Source organism: Accipiter gentilis, chromosome 33 (assembly GCF_929443795.1).
Source record: "Accipiter gentilis chromosome 33, bAccGen1.1, whole genome shotgun sequence".
Taxonomy (NCBI): Eukaryota; Metazoa; Chordata; class Aves; order Accipitriformes; family Accipitridae; genus Astur; species Astur gentilis.
This window is the reverse complement of record NC_064912.1, coordinates 14,077,237-14,097,055: the sequence shown is the minus strand read 5'-3', so window position 1 is coordinate 14,097,055 and position 19,819 is coordinate 14,077,237. Positions and strand designations below refer to the sequence as shown.

Here is a 19,819-nt window from a genome sequence, read left to right as displayed (position 1 = left end):
TCCCACCGGTGAGGGTTTGGGGGAGGATGGGGCGAGGGGACCTCCGTTGGGAGGAGGTGGAGGATTTAGTGGCTGACTTGGTGACTTGCAAGGAAGCTCTTTCTGCTGGGGCGCAGCTGGAATAGCGGGCGCTGACATTTGCCAGTCGGAGTTCAAACAAAGATCCCTGTATCGGCTTTATTAGGGAGGCAGCACTAGGGACACTGGTGGATGTGTCCTGCCCCCAGCCCCTGCCCTCCTCCGGGTCCTCTCCTTCTCTCCGTGCTTCAGGCAGCGCCTCTCCCGAGGAGGAATTTGGAGGCGAGGGACTTGTGTTTAAAGAGCTTTGTGCGAGACGTCAGCTCTGGGCTGTAAACAGCGCGTGGTTTTGCTCAGAGAAAGTACAGAGCTGCCACTGGCAGCATTTTTCCATTAAGGCAAGGGCTGGAAACCTCCTGGCATGGAGGGCTGTGCTGCTGGGCAGCCGTAGCTGTGGGAGGAAAGACTCTCTGTGGAGCACTCCCACTGTAAAAAAGAAATAAAATAAAACGTAGCAAGGCAAGGGAGCAGCATAGCGGTTTCCCTGAGCTGTTTGTTTTAATTGTGCAATTTCTGCTCCACGCAGTGCTTAGGTGGGATTTGCTGGTGAAAGAGGGACATTAACCTTTTCTCTTGCTGCGAGTGTGGAGCGGAGCGTTTTGGAGGTCTTGGGCATATGCGATTGTCTGTATATTGGGTTTTAATGAATAACAGCTGCACTTGAGATTGCAAATCTGTTGTTAGTTTAACTTGTATTGCTATCAATATAAACTAGCACATATCTCTAGTTTCTTGTATATTTATTTGATGTCTTTAAAATCAGGGAACTCGGACCTGTTGACTCCTGAACTCCCCTGCCATGCCGTGCGTTGTCCTGCCCCATGTCTCCATTCTCCTGCGCCGAGTCTGATCGACTGGTCCAGTGCAATTCTCTCTTTCCTTCTTGCTTTCAGACCCAGACTGGGCATCCCACAGCCTAGGGATCTTCATCTGCTTGAATTGTTCAGGAATCCATCGTAATATTCCCCAAGTCAGCAAAGTGAAGTCGGTCCGTCTGGATGACTGGGATGATGCTCAAGTGGAGGTACGTGAGTTTGGGTTGCTGCGTTTTACCAGCAAAGCTGTAAAACAGAGTCCTTTCTAAAGACGCCACAACAAATGTGATTTCAGAAAACACACCTAGATATTTCCTGAATGTGGGAATGAGGTCCATGATGCTGATTGAAAAATGGAATAGCCATTTCTTGAAGTTGTGAGGGTTTCCCCCAGCCCTATAAAAATGTCAATGAACAAGAGTGTGTAGAAATTACTAATTTTAAATGAATTGTCTTCTCCCGTTTTTTTACATTACCTCTAGCCTAGCCTAGCCGGTAGACTAGATCTCTAGCCTACCACCCCTGCCCAGCTCCGCTATTTCTGGCTTTGTTCCACGTAGCAGTGAAGACTCTTAAACTCACATCTTGAAGAACTGAACCCTCACAGTACAAATCCTCTCTGTTTATGGCACATACCTGCCTAGTTTTGGGTGCTGTTGCTAAAGGCAAGCCTACCTAGGAAACCTATCTGCTTTGACTATTGGTGTCTTTAAAGGCGTGAAGAACGCTACCAGTCATTGATCTTTATCCAAAAAAAGAGAAAAAAGCTTGGCTGCTTGTTATGCTTGTATGCTCGGCATTTGATACAAGACAAAACATATTTAGGATGGCTACCTGGAAAAGAGTAGGTTTTTTACACTTACAAAATTACTTTCATTAAATAGAATTTATGAATAGGGAAATACATGGTTTTGTTTGCAGAGTTCTCAACTGGCCATTTGTATAAGAGATCAGAAGGAAAGGAGGGCTCTCAGGGCAGATAGAATTTTTATTTATTTATTTATTTGTTCAATACTTCAAACTCCTTTCTGAGGTTGCTGGCATGGCTTTGCAAAAATGAAATTATCCTTTTGGAACAAGTGATGTGATCCAAAGCAACGGGCATATTGTTGAAGACTATTACCTTGCTGGAGCTGTAATACACGGGGTCTTAAAGTTGGCATCAGGTTTTGGCCTCTGGTTACCTAATTTCTGTGCTGGATTCCCTGGGAGCCATCTCATTCCCAGCGGGAAATGCCACCATGTGCTGCCTTCTGCTCCTGTGGGGATTGTGCGTGTGTGACTGCGATGTGGACCTGTCCCCAGCATCGTATTAAGCTGGGAGAGCCCTGGCAATAATAATCAATATTAATTTCTGAGCACTGGTTTGCAGGCACAGTCTTTGCAGCATCCCTTCTGTGCACAGTCCTGGGGAAAACCCTCAGTGAGTGAACAGAGGCCCCATCCCAATAATTTTATTACTCTGTAGAAGCAAAAGAGGACAAAGGAGAATATCGTTAACATTTTTAAATTCTTTGTGTTTTTTCTCTTTTTACAGTTTATGGCCTCGAATGGAAACAATGTAGCAAAAGCAAAATATGAATCTAAAATGCCACCGTTTTATTACAAGCCAACATTTCTTGACTGTCAGTAAGTAAATACCTTTGCTGGTAAACAGCATTTATTAGTTTGTGCAGCTGCAGTGGCTGTAATATTTTAATTTTAGCATGATACTTTTTTTTTTTTTAGCCACAAAGGAGGTTTCATTTATAAAAGGCCCTGAAAATCTTTTTTCTTCTGCACGCATATGGTAGAGTTTATACAACGTATGGGATCTTATTAAACAAGTACACTTGAGATGATGCAGAGAAGTCAATAGTTTGTCTGTTCCCCAGACTCTTCCAAGTTTCTAAGGCTACAAAAATGCCAATTTCTACCCATTGATTTCCTCTGCCTTTTCAAACAACCCTTCTGCATCAAAACAGAACTTGCTTATCTGCTATATGAGATGCTAGATTACTTGTAATGCAAAATGCTGAGTTTTAGTGCCAAGGTGGTGAATTTTCTTTTTTTGCCTAAATGACAATCTCCTCCATGAAGGCAAGTGAAAAGGTATTGTCTCCCATACAGCGTAGAGTAAGCTGGCGTGGACTTTGTAGACCAAAGAGGGCTGAGCAGCCAGAATATGCTGTACCATCCAGGGAGCAAGATGATGAACTGAAATTGGTTTTTTGCTCGCTGCAATCCTGCAGAGTACCAGGGGGGGTTTTGTATCTTTGTGAAACCAGTCTTTGCAGAGGGTCTGGAGAGCATAATTTCCAGAGCCACTACTTTAGTATTAGCAAACCAGTGAGTACTGGTCCCCGAGATGCCTCCCAGTATTGCTGCTTTAACTGGGTGTCACTAGTTGAAGAGGGAGGTGTGGGTCGGTGGTGTGAAAATGGTGTGCAAGGCTCTGAGCAGCCAAATGATGTACTCGGGCATCATAAGAGGTGCCCAAAACAGAAGTACTGGAAGGGTTTGTAGGGCTCCCTGCGTGAGGTGTTAGGGTAGGAAGGCTCTGCTCTGTTCCCCAAATCTGAAATCATACTGAAGGTGTGCCAAAGTGTTCATGAGTACCTATGCTCATCCTTGAAGTGACTTTATCTGTATTTTTAATCTTCTTGTAATAGCTGTTAAGAAGAGTTATTGTCTTCCTATGTCATGGAAAAAGCCTTTTATAGTAAAGACAAGGGAGGGCACCTGTTGTGCCTGTGAAATGTATCAGCGATGCATCCCTTACCCCCTACTTGATGATGCTCAAATGCTACGACTGGGAAGGCCCAGGTGTGAGTGGCGCTGCCTGACCTGACAATAAAAAAAAAGCATCCATTTATGCGATGTTCCCAGTTCTTGGTTTTGATCTAAAATGGCTTTTGGCAGTGGCTTCCACCGTTCCTACAAGTACAGAAGTGATTTGAAGATTGGCAAAGCCACCGTGTGTTGTGGAAGGGCACGTTCCAAGTGTGTTGTGATTATCTGCTAGGATTATTTTTCTCCAGGATAAAAAGCCCCAACCTCTTATCTTTCCTATTTCTGGAATACCTCTGCTGTTACGGGAGGTAGCCCAAGGAGAAGTCACCGGGAAGGTGCTCCCAACTGGAGCAATCCCGCAGTCCAGGGGAGGAGATGGTGCAAATGCAGCTGAACATGGCAGCACCTTTGTTTTGGTTTTGGTTTTTTTTTTTCCTTCATTTCAGAAAAACAGCTTCAGCAAAGTGACTTTTTTTTTGTTTTTAACCCTGTCTCTCCCCAGAGAGACAGAAGGGCCTGCATATGTTTGACCTTGTTGGGAGTTTGGGACCCTTCAGGTTCTCTTCCCACCTTGAACTGGTCTTCAAGCATCACCCCCGAGTCCTGGCTTAGGGAAGGTGGGGAAGATGCTTCATGTGGGGTTTCCTGAGGACTCAGAAGTGCTTGTGTGGGTGAGGATCTGAAAGATCAGGGCTGTGATTTAGTAAAGACTCATTATGGAAAAGTAATGCCTCAAACCCGATGGCTGGAGGAGGTGGAGGGGACTTGCCTTGTGACAGTCAAGGACAAAACCTGCCTGCTCCTGCCTGTCTGCACTCAGACAACAGGACTGCTGTTCCTCCACTTAACGCAGGCCAGGCTTCCTACTTTTCTTGAATCAACGTTCACCCATCCATCTCTGTGCATGAAATCATGCCTCTGCTGACCAGCAGAGCTGGCAGCCCAAGGACAGATGTGTCTTGGTACTGCAGGATTTGGTGGCCAGAGTTTTATGATACATGTCTCAATGTCCCCATGGGATCTGTGGTGTTCCTCGCAGATGGCTCTAGCATCCTTCTTATCCCTGTGCATCAATTGCTTCTTGCATCTTGCTGCGTAAATAGATTGCACTTCCTAAGATGGTGCATCTACAAAAGGAAAATCACTGATAATTTCCCTCTTGCTTCTCCACAGACTTGTGTTGAAACAAAAAAAATCTTTTGGCAGAGTGTTATTTGTGCTTATTTCCTTTGCCTTCTCCTTAGCGTCTCCTTGGTACAAGGAAGAAGAAGGGTTCCCCAAGCTCTGCGCACTACCCAGGTGGCAGGAGAAGTTGCTGGCTCTGCCAGCAGCTGGGAGGTGGATGCCGTCCTTGGTGAACAGACAGCTCTTGTGAACTGTCGTGGTCCTGAGAGGATCCAGCACCATGTTTGTATCGCTGAGCTCCAAAATCCCAGCAGTCGGCTGTGACGTTTTGAGACTTGCATGTACTTGTGGTCTTAAGGATGGAGAAGTGAGATTTTTCACCGAGTTGTCATTGGTAGGAGAAACACAATTCTAGGTGATTTAATGTTGTTTACTCTTAAGTCTCAGTTAAATTCAATTAGATGTTGCACTCCAGCCTTAGCTGCTGTTTTGTCCTTACAGGGCAGGGCCCTATTTGAGATTCAAGTTGTTCAGGAGCAGAGTCCTGGCTCTTTTCCGAGGGGATGCAGAGCTCGTGCTGGGAGAGCCTGGCTGGAAGCGGGGCAGGTCCCTCTGCAGTTTTCGGTGTCCTGAGATCTGCGTGCAAATTGTATCCGACTGTCCTTGTATGGGTCAGGGTGAGAGATAACGAAAGCTTGCCCTGCAGCTCAGGCAGCTTAGAGACCACAAGCATTTTCATTCCTTCTGCTGCTGGGCTGGCAGAAAAGTCTGCGGCTGGGTCTGTGCTCGGTTGGTTTGGCTTCCTTTGATAGCGCAGCTCAGGCTTTGCCGACACAATATTTTTCTTCCTCCGTCCTGCGGTGCAGTCGCACTCTGGGGAGCTTTGCGAGCCGTGGCTCAGCTCCAGCCGCAGCCCTGTCAAAGCCGTCTGCGAGCGCACGGGGACTGTGCTGGCGCTGGGGCGGCTGCTCTGTCCATAGCCCTTCCCGATTCCTGATGGAGAGGCAGGTTGCTGGGCTTATAACCTATGAGAAACAGGAGCAGGAGGGTTAAGGGGTGGTTTTTTTTTTTTTGGTTGTTGTTGTTTCTTTTTTATTATTTATTTATGGATTGATTGGGAGGATGAGGCAAGGCTAGTCTTCCCGCAAGCGCCTGGAAGACCGATTTCTGGCCCTTTTTGTCCTCCCAACTTGCGCGTATTTTGCACTGGGACAATTTTCAGCCTGGATGCCCTGATTTCTGAGCTGAGCCTGGAGCTCTGCTCATGGAGGTGTTCTCCGGACCAGCGCTGCTGGGTCTCTGCAATAGCAGCAGGGTGCCTTGGGATAGATGCGACCACCTGCAGTAACAGATCTCCTTCTGACACTGCTGCAGTATAAGCAGCTGTGGGTACGTTGCATGTTGGGAATGTTTTGAGGATGGTGTGCCAGGTTGTATTTTTCTTCCTCTAGTTAGAGGCTCTCTATGCCTTTGAACAGATGCATGCTAAACAAGAGCAGGGGAGTGTTGCTTCTTAAAGGGGGATATATTTAGCTTTCTTCCCACCTCGCTGCAGTCCAGTCACTGCAATAGCATGAGTGGTTGTTACCCAGGGCTGTAAGCTGGGAACATCGCGATGGATGACACCTCCATCCAGCGCTGGCGCCGTGCCGTTCTGTGCCGACCCACATTCTGCAGCATCAAGAGGTTTAGATGCTTCTAATTACGACAACCCGTGCTGGCCGGCAGCAGCGGCTGGGCAGGCTTTGTGGGAGCTGCCCTCGGACTTGGCGCGGCAGGACGCTAACGTACGAGCTGTAATAAGGACAGGCTGTTTGTTCATTTGAAGCTTCTTTATTTTATAATGCTACTTCTGCAATCCCTCTACTTTGGTTGCTTGAAGAACTGCAAAGTTCAGAGCAAGAGGGAAGAAGTGCTGCAGTGCCAGGTTGTCCTTTTTTCTTCTTGCCTACGATGTTGTGTTTGACTCCTTGGGAAATACGTGGTGTTTGCCTGCTGCATCTGGCTTCTGCATCCTGCAGAAACCCCATTGTGGCTTCCTGGCTCTGTCAGACACTTGGCGAAGGTTAGAGAAGTTGGAGGGGTGCTCTGGAATTACCCAGGGAAAATTTACCAGCTGTGCATAGGCAAAAAACCCACCCACCCTAAAATAAAAAAAATCCCCTTCTGTCCTCTCCTCTCATCTTGTTTCTGCCAGTAACTTGGCCCACGCATCAGGAGCAGTGAGGAGCAGAGCAGCCAACTTCTGTACCGCTGGGGAGTCCCTGAGGCTGAAATGAATCCCAGACTCCGGGATGTTCCTACGCCACCGCAGCGTTGGCCCAAAGAGCCTTGGGTGAGGAACTTAAACCACAAAACCCCTCTTTGGATGTTCACGAGTGGTCACGGCCCAGCTTTGTACACCATGGCAGCAGACTGAGAGCTGTAAAAAAGCCTTTTCTGGGGCAGATACACTGCAAGCACAGGGTTGAGTTTTGAGTCACCAGTGAGCAACAGGGGTAGCATCATTTTTGAGTAAAAGCAAAAGAAAGGCTTTGTTCAGTCATAGGCTTGGCTGAAAATTGGTGGAAGAAGATGGAGACAAGCGCTTACTGGGCTTTTGCAGTACTGAAAATACATCCATGTCCCTGCCCAATACTTGATGGCAGTTTCTGTTGCCTTTTGGCTTGATTTGGGAACACACAGCATCGTTCTGCGGAACTGCATCTGAGCTGCAGTGCATTGCTCTGCTCCTCTCTCTGTGCTTGGGTAAGTGGGAGCTACATCTGCTCCTTATGCAGAACACTTAAATATCCGGACTGCCAGTACATTTGAGTACCTTGGTAGGAAAAATGGGGCAGAATGAAATGGCATGAGTTGTACTGGGTGGTTGTCTTATCTGGAAAGCGATGAGATGTCAGTCAGAGAGAGGATGTATCCCAGTAAGGCTCACATATTGAGAAGTCATCTATACAGTCATCTGAAGAAGAACAGTTATTAGCAGAAGTGGCTTGTATTACAGTACAGTTAAAATGTGCAGAGAGGAAATTGCCTAGTAAATACCTGGATTTTTTTTTCTTACTTTATCACTCAAAGTTTGGCTCGTTTGGTAGAGGAGCTACCGAGCCCACCACCTCAGTCTGGTGTCCGAAGGTCAGTCTGGCCCCCTCCCATGCATGGGGCGTAATGATGGTCAACGATGCAAACTTCTCACCTGGTCTCCTCTTCCTCTGCCTCCTTCTTTTGCTGGTACCTTATCTATAAACTTCTTTAATGCTTAATGTCCAGAGGGGTAAAGTTGAGTGTTTTGCTCCAGCCCCTATTTATTAATAAGGGTCTTCAGATTTTACATCTGTGGCTTGCAAAAGTGCCTGATGTCTTGGGTGTAAAGCTGGAGGTGCTGCAGTGTGGCCTCTTGGAATGGCTCCTCATCAGTTCCCAAGTAGTGGAGCCTCCTGTGGTGGCTCAAATTGGGCACTCGGTCTCAGCAAGTCTCTGCCTGAGCATCGCCCTGCCATCAGCCGAGTGCCTGAGATCTGCCCGCTTCTTCAGTCCGAACCGGCCACGGGGTCTTCTCCGCTTGTCGTTCATTTTCTCTTTGTTGTTAGCTCGTAAGCATGTTAATTCATATCGATTCCTTTAATTTCCAAAGGAAATTGCTGCAAGGTTAAGATAGTACCGACAGAGGCTGTTTCCTACATGTTTTTAATCTGTGTTTAACCATTCTGAAAAATAGCGTTGTGGTGAACTGGACCGTGCGTGTAAAACAACCAAACAAAAAAGGAACCAGTTAGCATTTTAATTAAGCATGTTATGATTTTGCATACTCAAATTCAGCTTTAACTTCTTCAAATCCATAATGCAAGATTTTTATGCCTCGATAGCCAAACCCCCCGTCTTCTAGCTCTCCTCCAGAAGCTTGCTGTTGGCCACTGGTCTTGGGGGGTGGGTGGCAGATCACTCCTGGGGTTCTTCAAGCTGAGACGACGCACAGAGCGCCTGGAAGAAGCCCCACAGCTGTCTCATGCCTCCATAAAGCCATTTAAAAGCAAGTCCTCACAGCAAGGGCTTACCAGATAGGAAAAAATGTGGAGGCGGGTTGTGAAGCTAGGCAGGCTTTTACTCTACGCTGCAGTGGCTCTCCTTGCAGTATAAGCAAAAATTTGGACTCGGACTTAAAATTTCATTAAAACAGTTGTTTGACAGAAACTTGGCGTAGCTGCGTCCACAGAGCTGCCTGTGGAAAGCAGATTGTTTTTTGCTGGAAAAACCTCTGACAAATTCCAGAAACTACAAATTTGGGTTTTGGAAATGGTGTTCCTGGATGACATTCATTTCTTTTGTCTTTGTTGGACTTGATGGTGGCTCACAAAGATGCAATTAGAGGGTGGTAGTAGATGGTGTTTGATGTTTTTTGGGCTGCTTTCACCTCTGGCTGGGGCTTCTTGTCTGTTGTATGTCTCCAAAAAGCCATAACAGTCACGCAGCCTCTGTGGTGCATGCACCATAGTGCGTCCTAGGAAAGCCAGCCCAGCTGAGGGTCTTGGGTAACAGTAAATAGGAGACTATAAATTTGGCTGACCAGCACCTCCGTAGAGCGCAATGAAGCCACACAGCCACAATTTGATATTAAACTTCTTGAACAGCTTTTCCTGTGGTGTTTTTTTGCTGTGAACGAAAGGCTTTGAGTATGTGGGACCAAGATGAAACTGCTCCTCTGGCTGCTTCTGAACCTTCCTTGCTGGCCCTTTGACAGAGAGCACTTGTTTTCAGGTGGGTGGCCAGGCAAGCGAACAACTACCTAAAATGAGATTTTGAACTCTTGGCGTTGGCGGTGCTTTGTTGGCCTCTGGACCTGCCGCCTCCCCAGTGCAGCCCAGTTCTGTTCCATTTTGGGGATGAATTTTCCCTTATTCTGTTGGAAATGTGGTTTTTCCTTAGGGCTTTACTTTTTGGTGGTGTGGGTTTTTTTGTTTGCTCCCAGGTTTTTATCTTGATAATTACAAAGACCTTTCTGTTCTAATTGCCAAAAAAAATGACACATTCCCTGTAACCAGCAGCCTGCCAGACTTTAGGTGGGCTGTTAAAGCTTTTGGAGTTCATCCCAAAAGCTTGTGCATCTCTGCAGTTTAGGAATGATGCATTTATATTTCTCTAACAAACACAAACGGCACATTTGCTACGTTATCCCATCACCAGAAATGCAGTAAAATGCCACGAGTCTGTTGCTACAGTCCTTTCTGTTCACAGAACTCCTGTCAAAATCAAAGGCGGGGTTTGGATGGAGAGTCCAGTATTCAGCATGTGATGTCCGCCCACGGTTATTTACATACATATTCACCTCAGGAAAAATACATTTCAAGTAAAACACAGCAACAGATGTTTAAAAGGCCCCTGAAGGCATACTTAAAGTGAAATGGAGATCAGGGCTGAAGTCCACTGAAAATGGTGGAGAAGACTGTGTGGCTTGAGGGACCTCAGGATGGTCCCCGCCCTCCAGTTGCTCTCGGATCCCAGAGATATTGGGACAAATTCCTGCTCCTGTTTAAATTCATCCAAGCTGTGCCAGTGAAACTAGGGTTTAACACCAGACTCAAAAGCAGCTTTTTATGGCAGGATTGCCTCCAGTCCAGAAGAGTGAGCATGGTCAAGTCCCTGCTCAAATTCTCTGTTGAGTTGAAGGGAGATGCCAGGCTCCTCGCCATCCTTGTTGGGTTTTTGTTTCAGTTTCTTTTGCTGGAGTTTTTCTGCTTTCTATAAATAACCACTGGAGCAGAAGCTGCAGCTACTGGCCTCGTGCTGAGTGGTCCTAGTGGTGGCCTGCTCTTGGTGTATCTTGGTTTTTGGGAAATTGTTTCTGAAAGAGGCTGGGTTTGTGATGATAAGGAAAAGGGAAGAGCATGTGAGCTGTCAGAAAGTGCTTGCTGTGAGCTAGGAAAACGGCACGGCTGGAGTCCTGTCTGCTGTGGGAATTGCCATCGGAGCCACTCGTGTTCTGGCCCAAATGTTGGGAGAGGTCATGGAGAGCATTTTACAGCTTCTCAGGATAGCCCTTTGGGTGAGGTGCCTCCCAGCTGCCCAGTTTGCGCTCTCTTGCACAAAAGCTGTGGTGATATTGAACCACCGCTGTTGACAGCGTCATGGGAAATAAGTCACTGCAGAGCGGTGTTCCCTAAGGCATGAGACCAGCAGAGTGTATCTGTTGTAGTATTTGCATTATACAGCAAGAGTGTTTTCCCACTGCTGCACATGAACCTTAATTTATACTGTATTTAAGCATTCGTACTGGAAGGCTGACTTTCAGAGACTCAGAACAGCTGCAGCGCCTGCTGAATCCACTGAAGTCAGCTGGAGCCGAGGGTGGTGTGAATTTGCTTCCTTCTAGTTAAATCCCTAATCATCTTGTTGAAATGGTCCAAGTTTGGCTACGGTGATAACAAGCTGTCTGCAGCAGCCGGGCTGGAAAAATTGCAAGAAGGGTAACAAATTCAAGCATTTGTGTTGATTCTATGATTAAATTTTGGTAGCTTTGTTGATGAGTGGCAGAAGTATAGAAACAGGCAATTAAGTATTACCTTTGGGTCATCAGTCTCCTACGTTTGCAGGCTGCCATGTTGTGGATATTGGATCCAGAAAGAGCATCCTGCTCAACCTAGAAGAGCCCCCTCGCACACTTCTACAAACTGATCTGAACCTCCGGAGATGAACTGAAGAGGGGTTGTACCCAAACCAGAGCGTACCACAGGGTGACAGCAGAAGGGAGATGGGTGTTCATCCTCGGAGTTCACAGTCAAACTTGCAGATGTGTGTGTAACAACTAAAGATCAGTCATGAAAACAGGAACAGAAGGGGGAAAGGCAGAGTTGGTGCATTATTTCTGTTACAGCAGAAACTCACAGTTGAGTTTTGGGTGCAAGGAAGCGATGGTGCTCCCTGAGCCATGTGGGAGAGGGCTGGCACCCCAACCAAGGAGGCAAAACAATGGGTGGGACAAAATATACGTAATTATTTCCTCCTTTACTGCCAGGAAACCAATTATAGCCACAGTTGTCATTAGAATAGTGTCTTGCAGATTTGATGAATGTGTTTGCTGTATCTGCAGATGAATTTTTGTAAGCAATGTTAGTGCACTTATCATCTTCGAGCATTTCTGGAATGTGTCTGCTGAAAAGATAGCATTGAATTTGTATTGTCAGCAAAAAAGAAAAGGTACTTAGGCATATCAACAGTTTTCATTGCCGGAGAAGTTGATGTGTTGAAGTGTGATGGGTTTTACAGAGCACGCCCAATGCTGGGAGATCTTTTACTGTGATCAGTGTAGGCCGCTTCAAAACGTCTGCTGTGAAGCTGGGATGACACATGTCTTTATTTCTGCGTGTGACTTCTGCCTGCTTGGGCTATTTAAGGTTCTAGGGCAATTAAGAACTAAGTGCAGTTAAAAATGGTTTGAAGTAATTTCTAGCTTATTCTACATCTGAACTACTTCATTAGTTCCAGAACTCATGCTAAAATAAAATAGCAAAAAAGTATTTATAATCTTTGGGGTATTTTTTCCTTTTTGGAAGTTAAGGTCTTGGTCTATAAATCGTTGGTATCACCTTCAATGTGAAAAGTAAAGGACTTCGTAATAGGCACGTTTCCTGCCACGCACCTTGGATTTCTTTCTTAGACTTAGCAGTACAGGCTATGAGTTCGGAAGAGCTCTGCCAGGTGGGTTCTCACCACCCTCCGGTGTTTAGGTCCTGTGTTCCACAGGGCTCAGCCCTTGCATCCTTACCCAGCCACGTTCTCCTGGTCTTTGAGGCTTTTTCACTTTTCACACCCCAGTTCCTTCCAAGAGGTTGGCTAGGGCCTGGGATATGACCGTCCAATGTCCCTTTCATTTTGAAGAGGTCACCTCTCGCTTGAATTGCTGTTGTTCCCTGTTTGGGAGGTGTGTGACACCCTGCAGCAAGCTTCGTGTTCACCGAGTCACGAGTTTCACCCATCCTTGGGCTGGGCTTCCCCTTGTTGTTACAAGTATAATTTTAACCTGACGCATCACAATTTTTTTTAATAGCTGTCCATGTGCGACAAGGAGACAATATCTCTGTAGCTTCGACTGCTGAAAGGCCATCGTGTACATGCATCGCACCAGGCATACCTAATTTCTGCTTTCATATTGATAGCTTCAGGGCAAAGATTTTTCTTTTGTATGCAGTTTGTTGGCTTTTTCATTTACTGATCCCATTTACTGAAGAATATAGTCTGAGGAAATTAGGTTTAAAATCATTCATATGCTGAGGGAATTTTGTACAGATGCTGATTGGGTGGGTGGGAACAGGCTATTCTGCTAAATCTATAAACTTTATTACATAAGTTTCCAATAAAATTGGATGTACAAGGAAATGATCTATTGTTGTCCAACAGTAAACAGAAGAAACCCTTGACTCCAGACTGTACAATGCAATTTTGGAGGACTTTTAAATCACGCTCGTATTTTGATTGAAGAATTAATGATTCTGGATTCTTCCTTAGTGTATCTTGGATCATGTTTTCTTTTCTCTGTAATTTTTTTTTCCCAGACTGCTGCGGGAACAGTGGATCAGAGCCAAATACGAACGAAAAGAGTTCATTCACAGCGAGAAGCAGGAGCCTTATTCTGCAGGTAGCGAAAGACACTTTTGGCAGATAAGTTTTTTGATGTCCAACACGTTACATTTTTTTTCATATCTCTCTGTTTGTATGTTCTTTATATTGATTATTGCTCCTATGTCACTAAGTAGGAGGAGAAAGTGTGGTCTTTTGGGAAGAGTCCCTCCTGGCATTCCCTGTATTTGATTGGGAACACTGGGAATTTTAATAACTGATGGAAATAAATCAGTTATCAAGAGTCTTTCTGTTGACTTCCATGGGCTGTTCACCAACAGCAAGTCAGATAAGGTACCAGTGAGTTCGTTTCTGGTAGCAGGAGGCACGAAGCTGCATTGAAATGGAGATAAGGGTGTTTGTCTCATCACGGTGACTTTTGCTGTGGAAAGATTATTAGCGTGGTTTGGCTAACGATAGATAAGTGTGCCAGGTCCCGCACTCTTCCCAAATCTCTGTTAACTGTCTTTCCACAACCCTTCAAGCGTTGTCAGTGGGACCTGGTCTCCCTCTAGTATAATAAATGCCCGGTGTTTTGCAATTGCAGAGACCCAGTACGTGTGACGGAGCTCGTTTCAGCACTCCCAACGCGATGGGCAGAGTGACGGTGGCCTTGCAAAGGGGTGGCTTAGTGGAGCAGTGGATGGGATGATTTTCTTGCAGAAGGGCAGGATTTGAAGAGGAGACACAGGGCTCAACCGTGTTTGTTGTGTTGCTGTGCCAGCACGAGGACTGGCATGAAAGTGCATGAAATTAGCTGGGTATTTCTTTGCTATATGTAAGTGGCATTTAATTTATTCAGCATATTAAGTAGTTGACACCAGCTATGTGCTTGGATGACTCGGGGATAATTTTATTAGCAGAGACCATGTTACAGATGAAAGGTTAAAATATTATTTTCATGCTGCTTTTCAAGACTAATAATAAGCAGGTAGCTCCAGCAGTTTGCTGTTACTAAAACCACAATTAAAATCTTATCTCATAGATTCTCAATTTATGTTTAGAGCATTTCTGCTCTGCTGTTTTGTATACATGAAGCATGCACATAGGGTGTGTGTGGTATCCATATTCATATATAGTACATTATGCATGCTTTTATTGCAGATTTTCAAAGCGGTTTGCTGGAGTTGAACATGTTCTATTAACGGTAAATAGTTTGATTTCTTAGATAACTTTGGAATAGATCTGCCAGCCTGTGTATAACGTTCATCCAGGAATAATGTTTCCAGTTTATACCGTGCGACTTCTAGATACAAAAGCTCGGATTCAACTAGGTACTTCAGGCAAATGCATAATTTTAAGCACAGGATTAGTCCTTTCGACTCCAAGAAGAGAGTGTACCTGGTTAAAGTGAAGTAGGTGCTTCAGTGCTGTGTGGGAAGAAGGGCAGCGTGTTCTGAGCTCTCTGAAAAATGTTATAAGAACAGTTCAAACGGGAGTTTATTTTAGCAACATATTTTGTCGGTGTTCTTCAGTAATGTGGCTGTATAGTATTTAGCTGCATGGTGAAGCGATAGGGTTTTCTCCCCTCTCTTTGAAGTTCAAAAGCCATTAAAAGCAGAATAGAAGAGAACGGGGTAAGCCGTTTTAAATGAGCGGTGCTCTTGGGAGGAGGAGGGGAAGGGAAGGCAGGCTGGTGGGCATCTTGTAGGCTGTGTATGAGTGCTTTTAGGTTGTATATTGTCTTTGAGAATTGTACCATTTGAGGTGTGCAAATGACCCGTGCAACTGGGACACCATTTGCTGATTCTTCTGAACAGTAAATTCAAAGGGGAGCTTTGGCCAGGTGGTTCCTCCTTAGAATGGTGTTACAGCAAAACAAAGCCGGGAACACACACCAGATTTGCAGTGCCAACGTTTTGCTTATGCTGAACCTTAACAGCCCCCAAGTGTGGTTGCACACCCGTACTTCACCCCGTGCCAAACGGTGCTCCTTCTTCTGGACTGCAGGATGTAACTTGGTTGATGACCCTGTTTTCAGGACTTGGGCTGTTACGCCTGGAGTTGGTTGTTTCCCAGCTTGTGGCTTGAGCAGGGAGCCCAGGGAAAATCCCGTGTCCTTTAGGAATGCAGCATGCTGGAGATCATAGAATCATTTAGGTTGGAAAAGACCTTTATGATCATCGAGTCCAACTATTAACATTACCAAGTCCACCACTAAGCCATGTCCCTAACAGATGTTCCTCTGTGTGTTGGGACAGTTCTTGTATCGCTCGGGTGAAATGGGGTGTTCCACCATTGTGTCATATGCGGTGCTGGACCACCAGTTTGCCCAGCTGGTGTAAACCAGTGCCGTCAAAGCTGGTCTGGACTGCTCTGTCCGTGAGCCCTGTGGGACAGGCTGGAGCTTGGTGCTTGCAGAAGAAGCTCAGCCACGCCACCCGTCCCGGCTCTGCCCTTCTTGCCGCTTGCAGGGGTCGATACAGCTTTGTGGCCACACCAGCGGCTTGGAGGATGCACCCCGCGTGGGGCGGACCTCCCGTGCCCGATTATGCTGGACTCAGCGCGGCTGGGAACCGCAGAGGATCTGGGCCGTTGCTTTCCACTAACGACCTCCTGAACTGCCTGCGAATGCACCGAGGTGGGACCCACACAAGGACGCCTTCCTGCCCACCCCGCATCCAGTTTGTGTCTCACTTGAATGTATGCATATTGCTTTTTCTTTCTAATGCTGTCTTAGACCATTTTTTCTCACCATTCTGAATTCCCTGGAGGGGTGTTAGATTACCAGTTTCTAAGCATGAAACATTTAGTTGCTAATAGAGACATCAGTATCCATTTTCTCATGTTTGTTGGAAGATTTAATTCCATTTTCCAATCCCAGGGGCAATTTTGCATTCTGATATTTATTCAATAATTGCATAAAAAAGGAGAAAATGCTGTCTTTGAATAGTTTTGAGCAACATCTTTTTCCAGGCAGCCTGATGAAACCCTGGTCAGAAATTCAATGTCTTTCAGAATATCCTTTGGGGAGAGACTGTCTGGAGCCTGTAGATGGTGAGCAGAAGCTATCACAGCCAAACTGACAGACTTAGGAGAAACGAATCTCAGGACAGGAGTGTCAGATGTGCGGGTCAGAGCTGAGAGAGTCACGCAGGGAAGCCTGGCTGGAGGATGTGGCGAACTCTTCAGCTGCTGGTGAAGAGTATAAATAAGAGGTGATGTGGGATGCGAAGGCAGCAGCTGCCCCAAAAGGGCTTGCATACCCCCCAGGCTGATGGGAAACGTCTGCCTCGTGAGATACAGAGCGATGTGAGGTAGCAGAACCAGAACTGGGAAACAAAGACACTTTGCGCGTGCAGAAATCCCCAGTGTGGGCAGCGCTGAGTGTTGAAACCAGCTCTCGATTCCCACCCTGGAGAGGAGCTGTGGCTGTAGATCCATGGGTCTTGGCTCAGTGCCCCCATCAGATGTCCCCTCTCAGGGATGTGCTGTTATACATGTAGTCACAGCCTCTTACCCTCAGTAGAAGATTGCAGTGGAAATTCCTCTAAGGGAATTTTTAGAGGGTTTCTTGCTCCCTCCCAGGAAACCTTGGAGCACAAGCCCATGCGCTAGTCTCAGCTTTCAGCTTCTCTGCTCCCAGTTAGTTTTTCAAACTCTGATGGCTTCACTCCTCTGAAAGAGCCTTCGTTAATGAGTATATTAGTGCCATTGATTTTAGTGTGAGGAGTTGGTTTGAGTTCAGATAGTGCAGGGAGATTAGTAAAGCAGTGATTAAATGTTTCGGTGATCCACTATCGATTCTTAGATACACCCTTTTATACGTTTGAGCTCTTAATTCAGCTGTAGTATGAGAGCTAAATAATTTGTTCGCCCTAGCCAGACTTTATGAAGCAAAACATTATTTACACCCCAGCAATCCCAATTAACGCCGTGGTCCGCATCCCTTCCGCTAGCGATACGTTTGTTGCACAACAGCACAGAATAATACCAGTTTTAAGACCCTCACATTAACGTGTTTCAGGTTGGCTTTATCCCTTCTGATAAATGAATGGTTAAGTTACTGTCAGTCTCCAGCTAATTATCCCTTTTAACAGAGTTTAATGGGGCATGGGTGCTGTATTCTCCTAGAAATGGAGGATGGTGGTAATTGCTATCGAAATCCCGATCTCGATCTCAAGGTAATTGAAAGGTTTGATAATTTTTAAAAATATGTTGATCAATTTTAAAAAGCTTGGACATTTTGCCCCGCTGCTGATAGGCAGCAGTAACGGCAGTGCTTCCTAAAAGTCCTGCTGAAGATTAACTCATGCGGGTGCTTTTGATTCCTCTTAATCAAATGGCTTTATGTTAACCAAGGGAGACGTGAAGGAAGCAAAGGGGAACAGCATTTGCAGGGCTGGAGCTCTGTAATACTATGAACTGGTCAAAGTCCAGCTGCTCTAATGCATCTCAGGCCACAGACAAGAGAACGGGACATGCATGTGGCCAAGAGAGAGCAAAAGGGAGTTGTTTGCTCCTGTGAACTTGGCTTTGGCTCCTGATGGACCCATCTCGTTACTGCCAGGACGCCAGGAGGAATCGGTGCCCTGTGACAAGCTGAAGCCCAGTCTGGGAGGAGTTGTGGGCAGGGATAAAACATCTTCAGGTCTTTGCTTTAACGTTAGCAAATGAAGTGGGAGAGCTCTTAACACCAGGCGTTTAATCTCTTAATGCTTGTCAGGAAAAATGGCTTAACTTCAGTGTTGGGACCGTGAAAGCATCTATCCATGGGATGGACGTGGCTGGTGCAGTCGGAGAGGACTGATGGGTATCTCCAGCGACAGACGGAGATGCTGGGCTGTGCAAAAGCAGTTGCCACCCTTTCCTTGAAGGTGTTGCCTGAGATAGTTCAGCAATGATTTATATGCTCTTAAACCAGGTGTAGGCGCTTTGCAGCGCAATATGCTTTCCAGCGAGGCACGGGGTAAACTGGGCACAAGCAGCAGCAGCATCAAGTGCAGCTTTCTGCCACTTTGCTGCGAATGCTGCCTTCCTGTGTTTCCCGTAAATAGGCCAGTAAATCCTATTGCTGTTAACTTATCAGATGGTGGAAGAGCAGTCAGGAACGGGAGAAAATTCACCATAGGGTACAGCTGATAAAAAGTGCTGCTACCGGCTCCGCATGCCAGTACGATTCCCTTGCAGTAGGACTGGGAAACAGTGGTTTTCCCTCGCTCGTGGCAGATGCTGTTGCTTATCTTTCATGTTGAGACATTTGGTTCCCAAGGGCATTCAGGATGGGAATGCATCATTTGCAAGGGAGAAGGGTGATAAATGCCAACAAGCATCACTGCTTTCATTCTTTAGTTATAGGAGGTTGGAGCTCCTCAGCTGATGTGAATTGTCATAGGTCCCATAAAAATGGTGGAGGAATTCAGATTTACACCAGCTGAAGATTTAAACCCTGTCCTTTGGGGTGGAAGTTGGAGGAGTCTTTGGTTATTTGATTGGTAGTTATATGGCTGGGTGGGATGGCCTGTTGGACCGCAGGGTAAGATAATATGGTATTACTGCAACCTTAGATGGCCTGAGAACTCCCACTGGAGCAACTGAGAAAGCTAGAAGATACAGGCAAGATTTTGGGCATATTAGCAAAGTCAAAGATGATTGGGGCTTTAGCCTCTGTTGGCTTGTATTCCTGTATTTATAGCACTATGGTTCTAGATCTTATTGTCATTATTCAAGTGAGCTCTAGGTTTACCCGGGTGGTTACAAAGGGTACCATTTGTCTGAAGGTGCCTATTTGCGTGTACTATCTTCTGTCAACACCCTAGAGATTACTTGGCTTATGTGTTATTTTGTATTTGTCTGCAAATATGATGGCAAAATAAATTACGAGACATGAAAGAATACCCTAAATAGTAAAATCTGTTAATACGCACTTTCCATTCCATGTGGCTCTTGCATAATTTGGGCAGCAGTCTGAATTAATTTTCCCCTGCACTTGCACAGTTGGAAAGAGCTCTGACTGCAAAACACTAGAGAAAATGCACAGGACGTAAATACGTTCTTTCTCAGTGTAAGAAAGATACCCTTATTAGTTCAGTCTGACCTGCAGTGATGTAATGCAGTTTATTTTGGGCCTGATCAGACAAAGTGGTGAGCCGCGTTGCAGTTAAAACCTAATTATTTTAACTGACAGACCTCATCCTCTGCTGTCTCTTACCCCATTTCAGCCAGCTAGTGGGGAGCTACGAGTGTCAGAGTGACACCGGCTCTGCCATGGGTTTGTTTTGGGTTTTTTCACAACCTCAGAAGCAAAGCTCCTCTCTCCCACTGTGCATGCTGCTGAATTACAGGGCTGAGCAGCACCTGGAGAGTAAACCGGTGCTAACAGCAGCCTAAAAGGGCACGGGGTTTATTGCACATCAGGCAGCCTGTGGCACTGGGGGGAGTCTGCCAGCTAACCAGAGCAAAGAAATAAAGCATCGGCTTGA

At 46.0% G+C, this 19,819-nt stretch overlaps 1 protein-coding gene across 4 annotated transcripts in view; it reads left to right on the top strand.

Annotated features, from left to right (window-relative positions):
• Nucleotides 1-19,819, top strand: part of ADAP1 (ArfGAP with dual PH domains 1) — a 62,103-nt gene that overhangs the window by 9,939 nt on the left and 32,345 nt on the right. For 3 of the 4 annotated variants that reach the window (XM_049791609.1, XM_049791612.1, XM_049791610.1), the window contains 3 exons: nt 972-1,102; nt 2,431-2,522; nt 13,334-13,416. In XM_049791609.1, coding sequence (XP_049647566.1) covers nt 972-1,102; nt 2,431-2,522; nt 13,334-13,416 — 306 coding nt within the window. Of the gene's footprint in view, nt 1-971; nt 1,103-2,430; nt 2,523-5,544; nt 6,180-6,987; nt 7,126-13,333; nt 13,417-19,819 lie in introns of those variants that run through there. The other variant, XM_049791611.1, reaches the window with a different exon arrangement.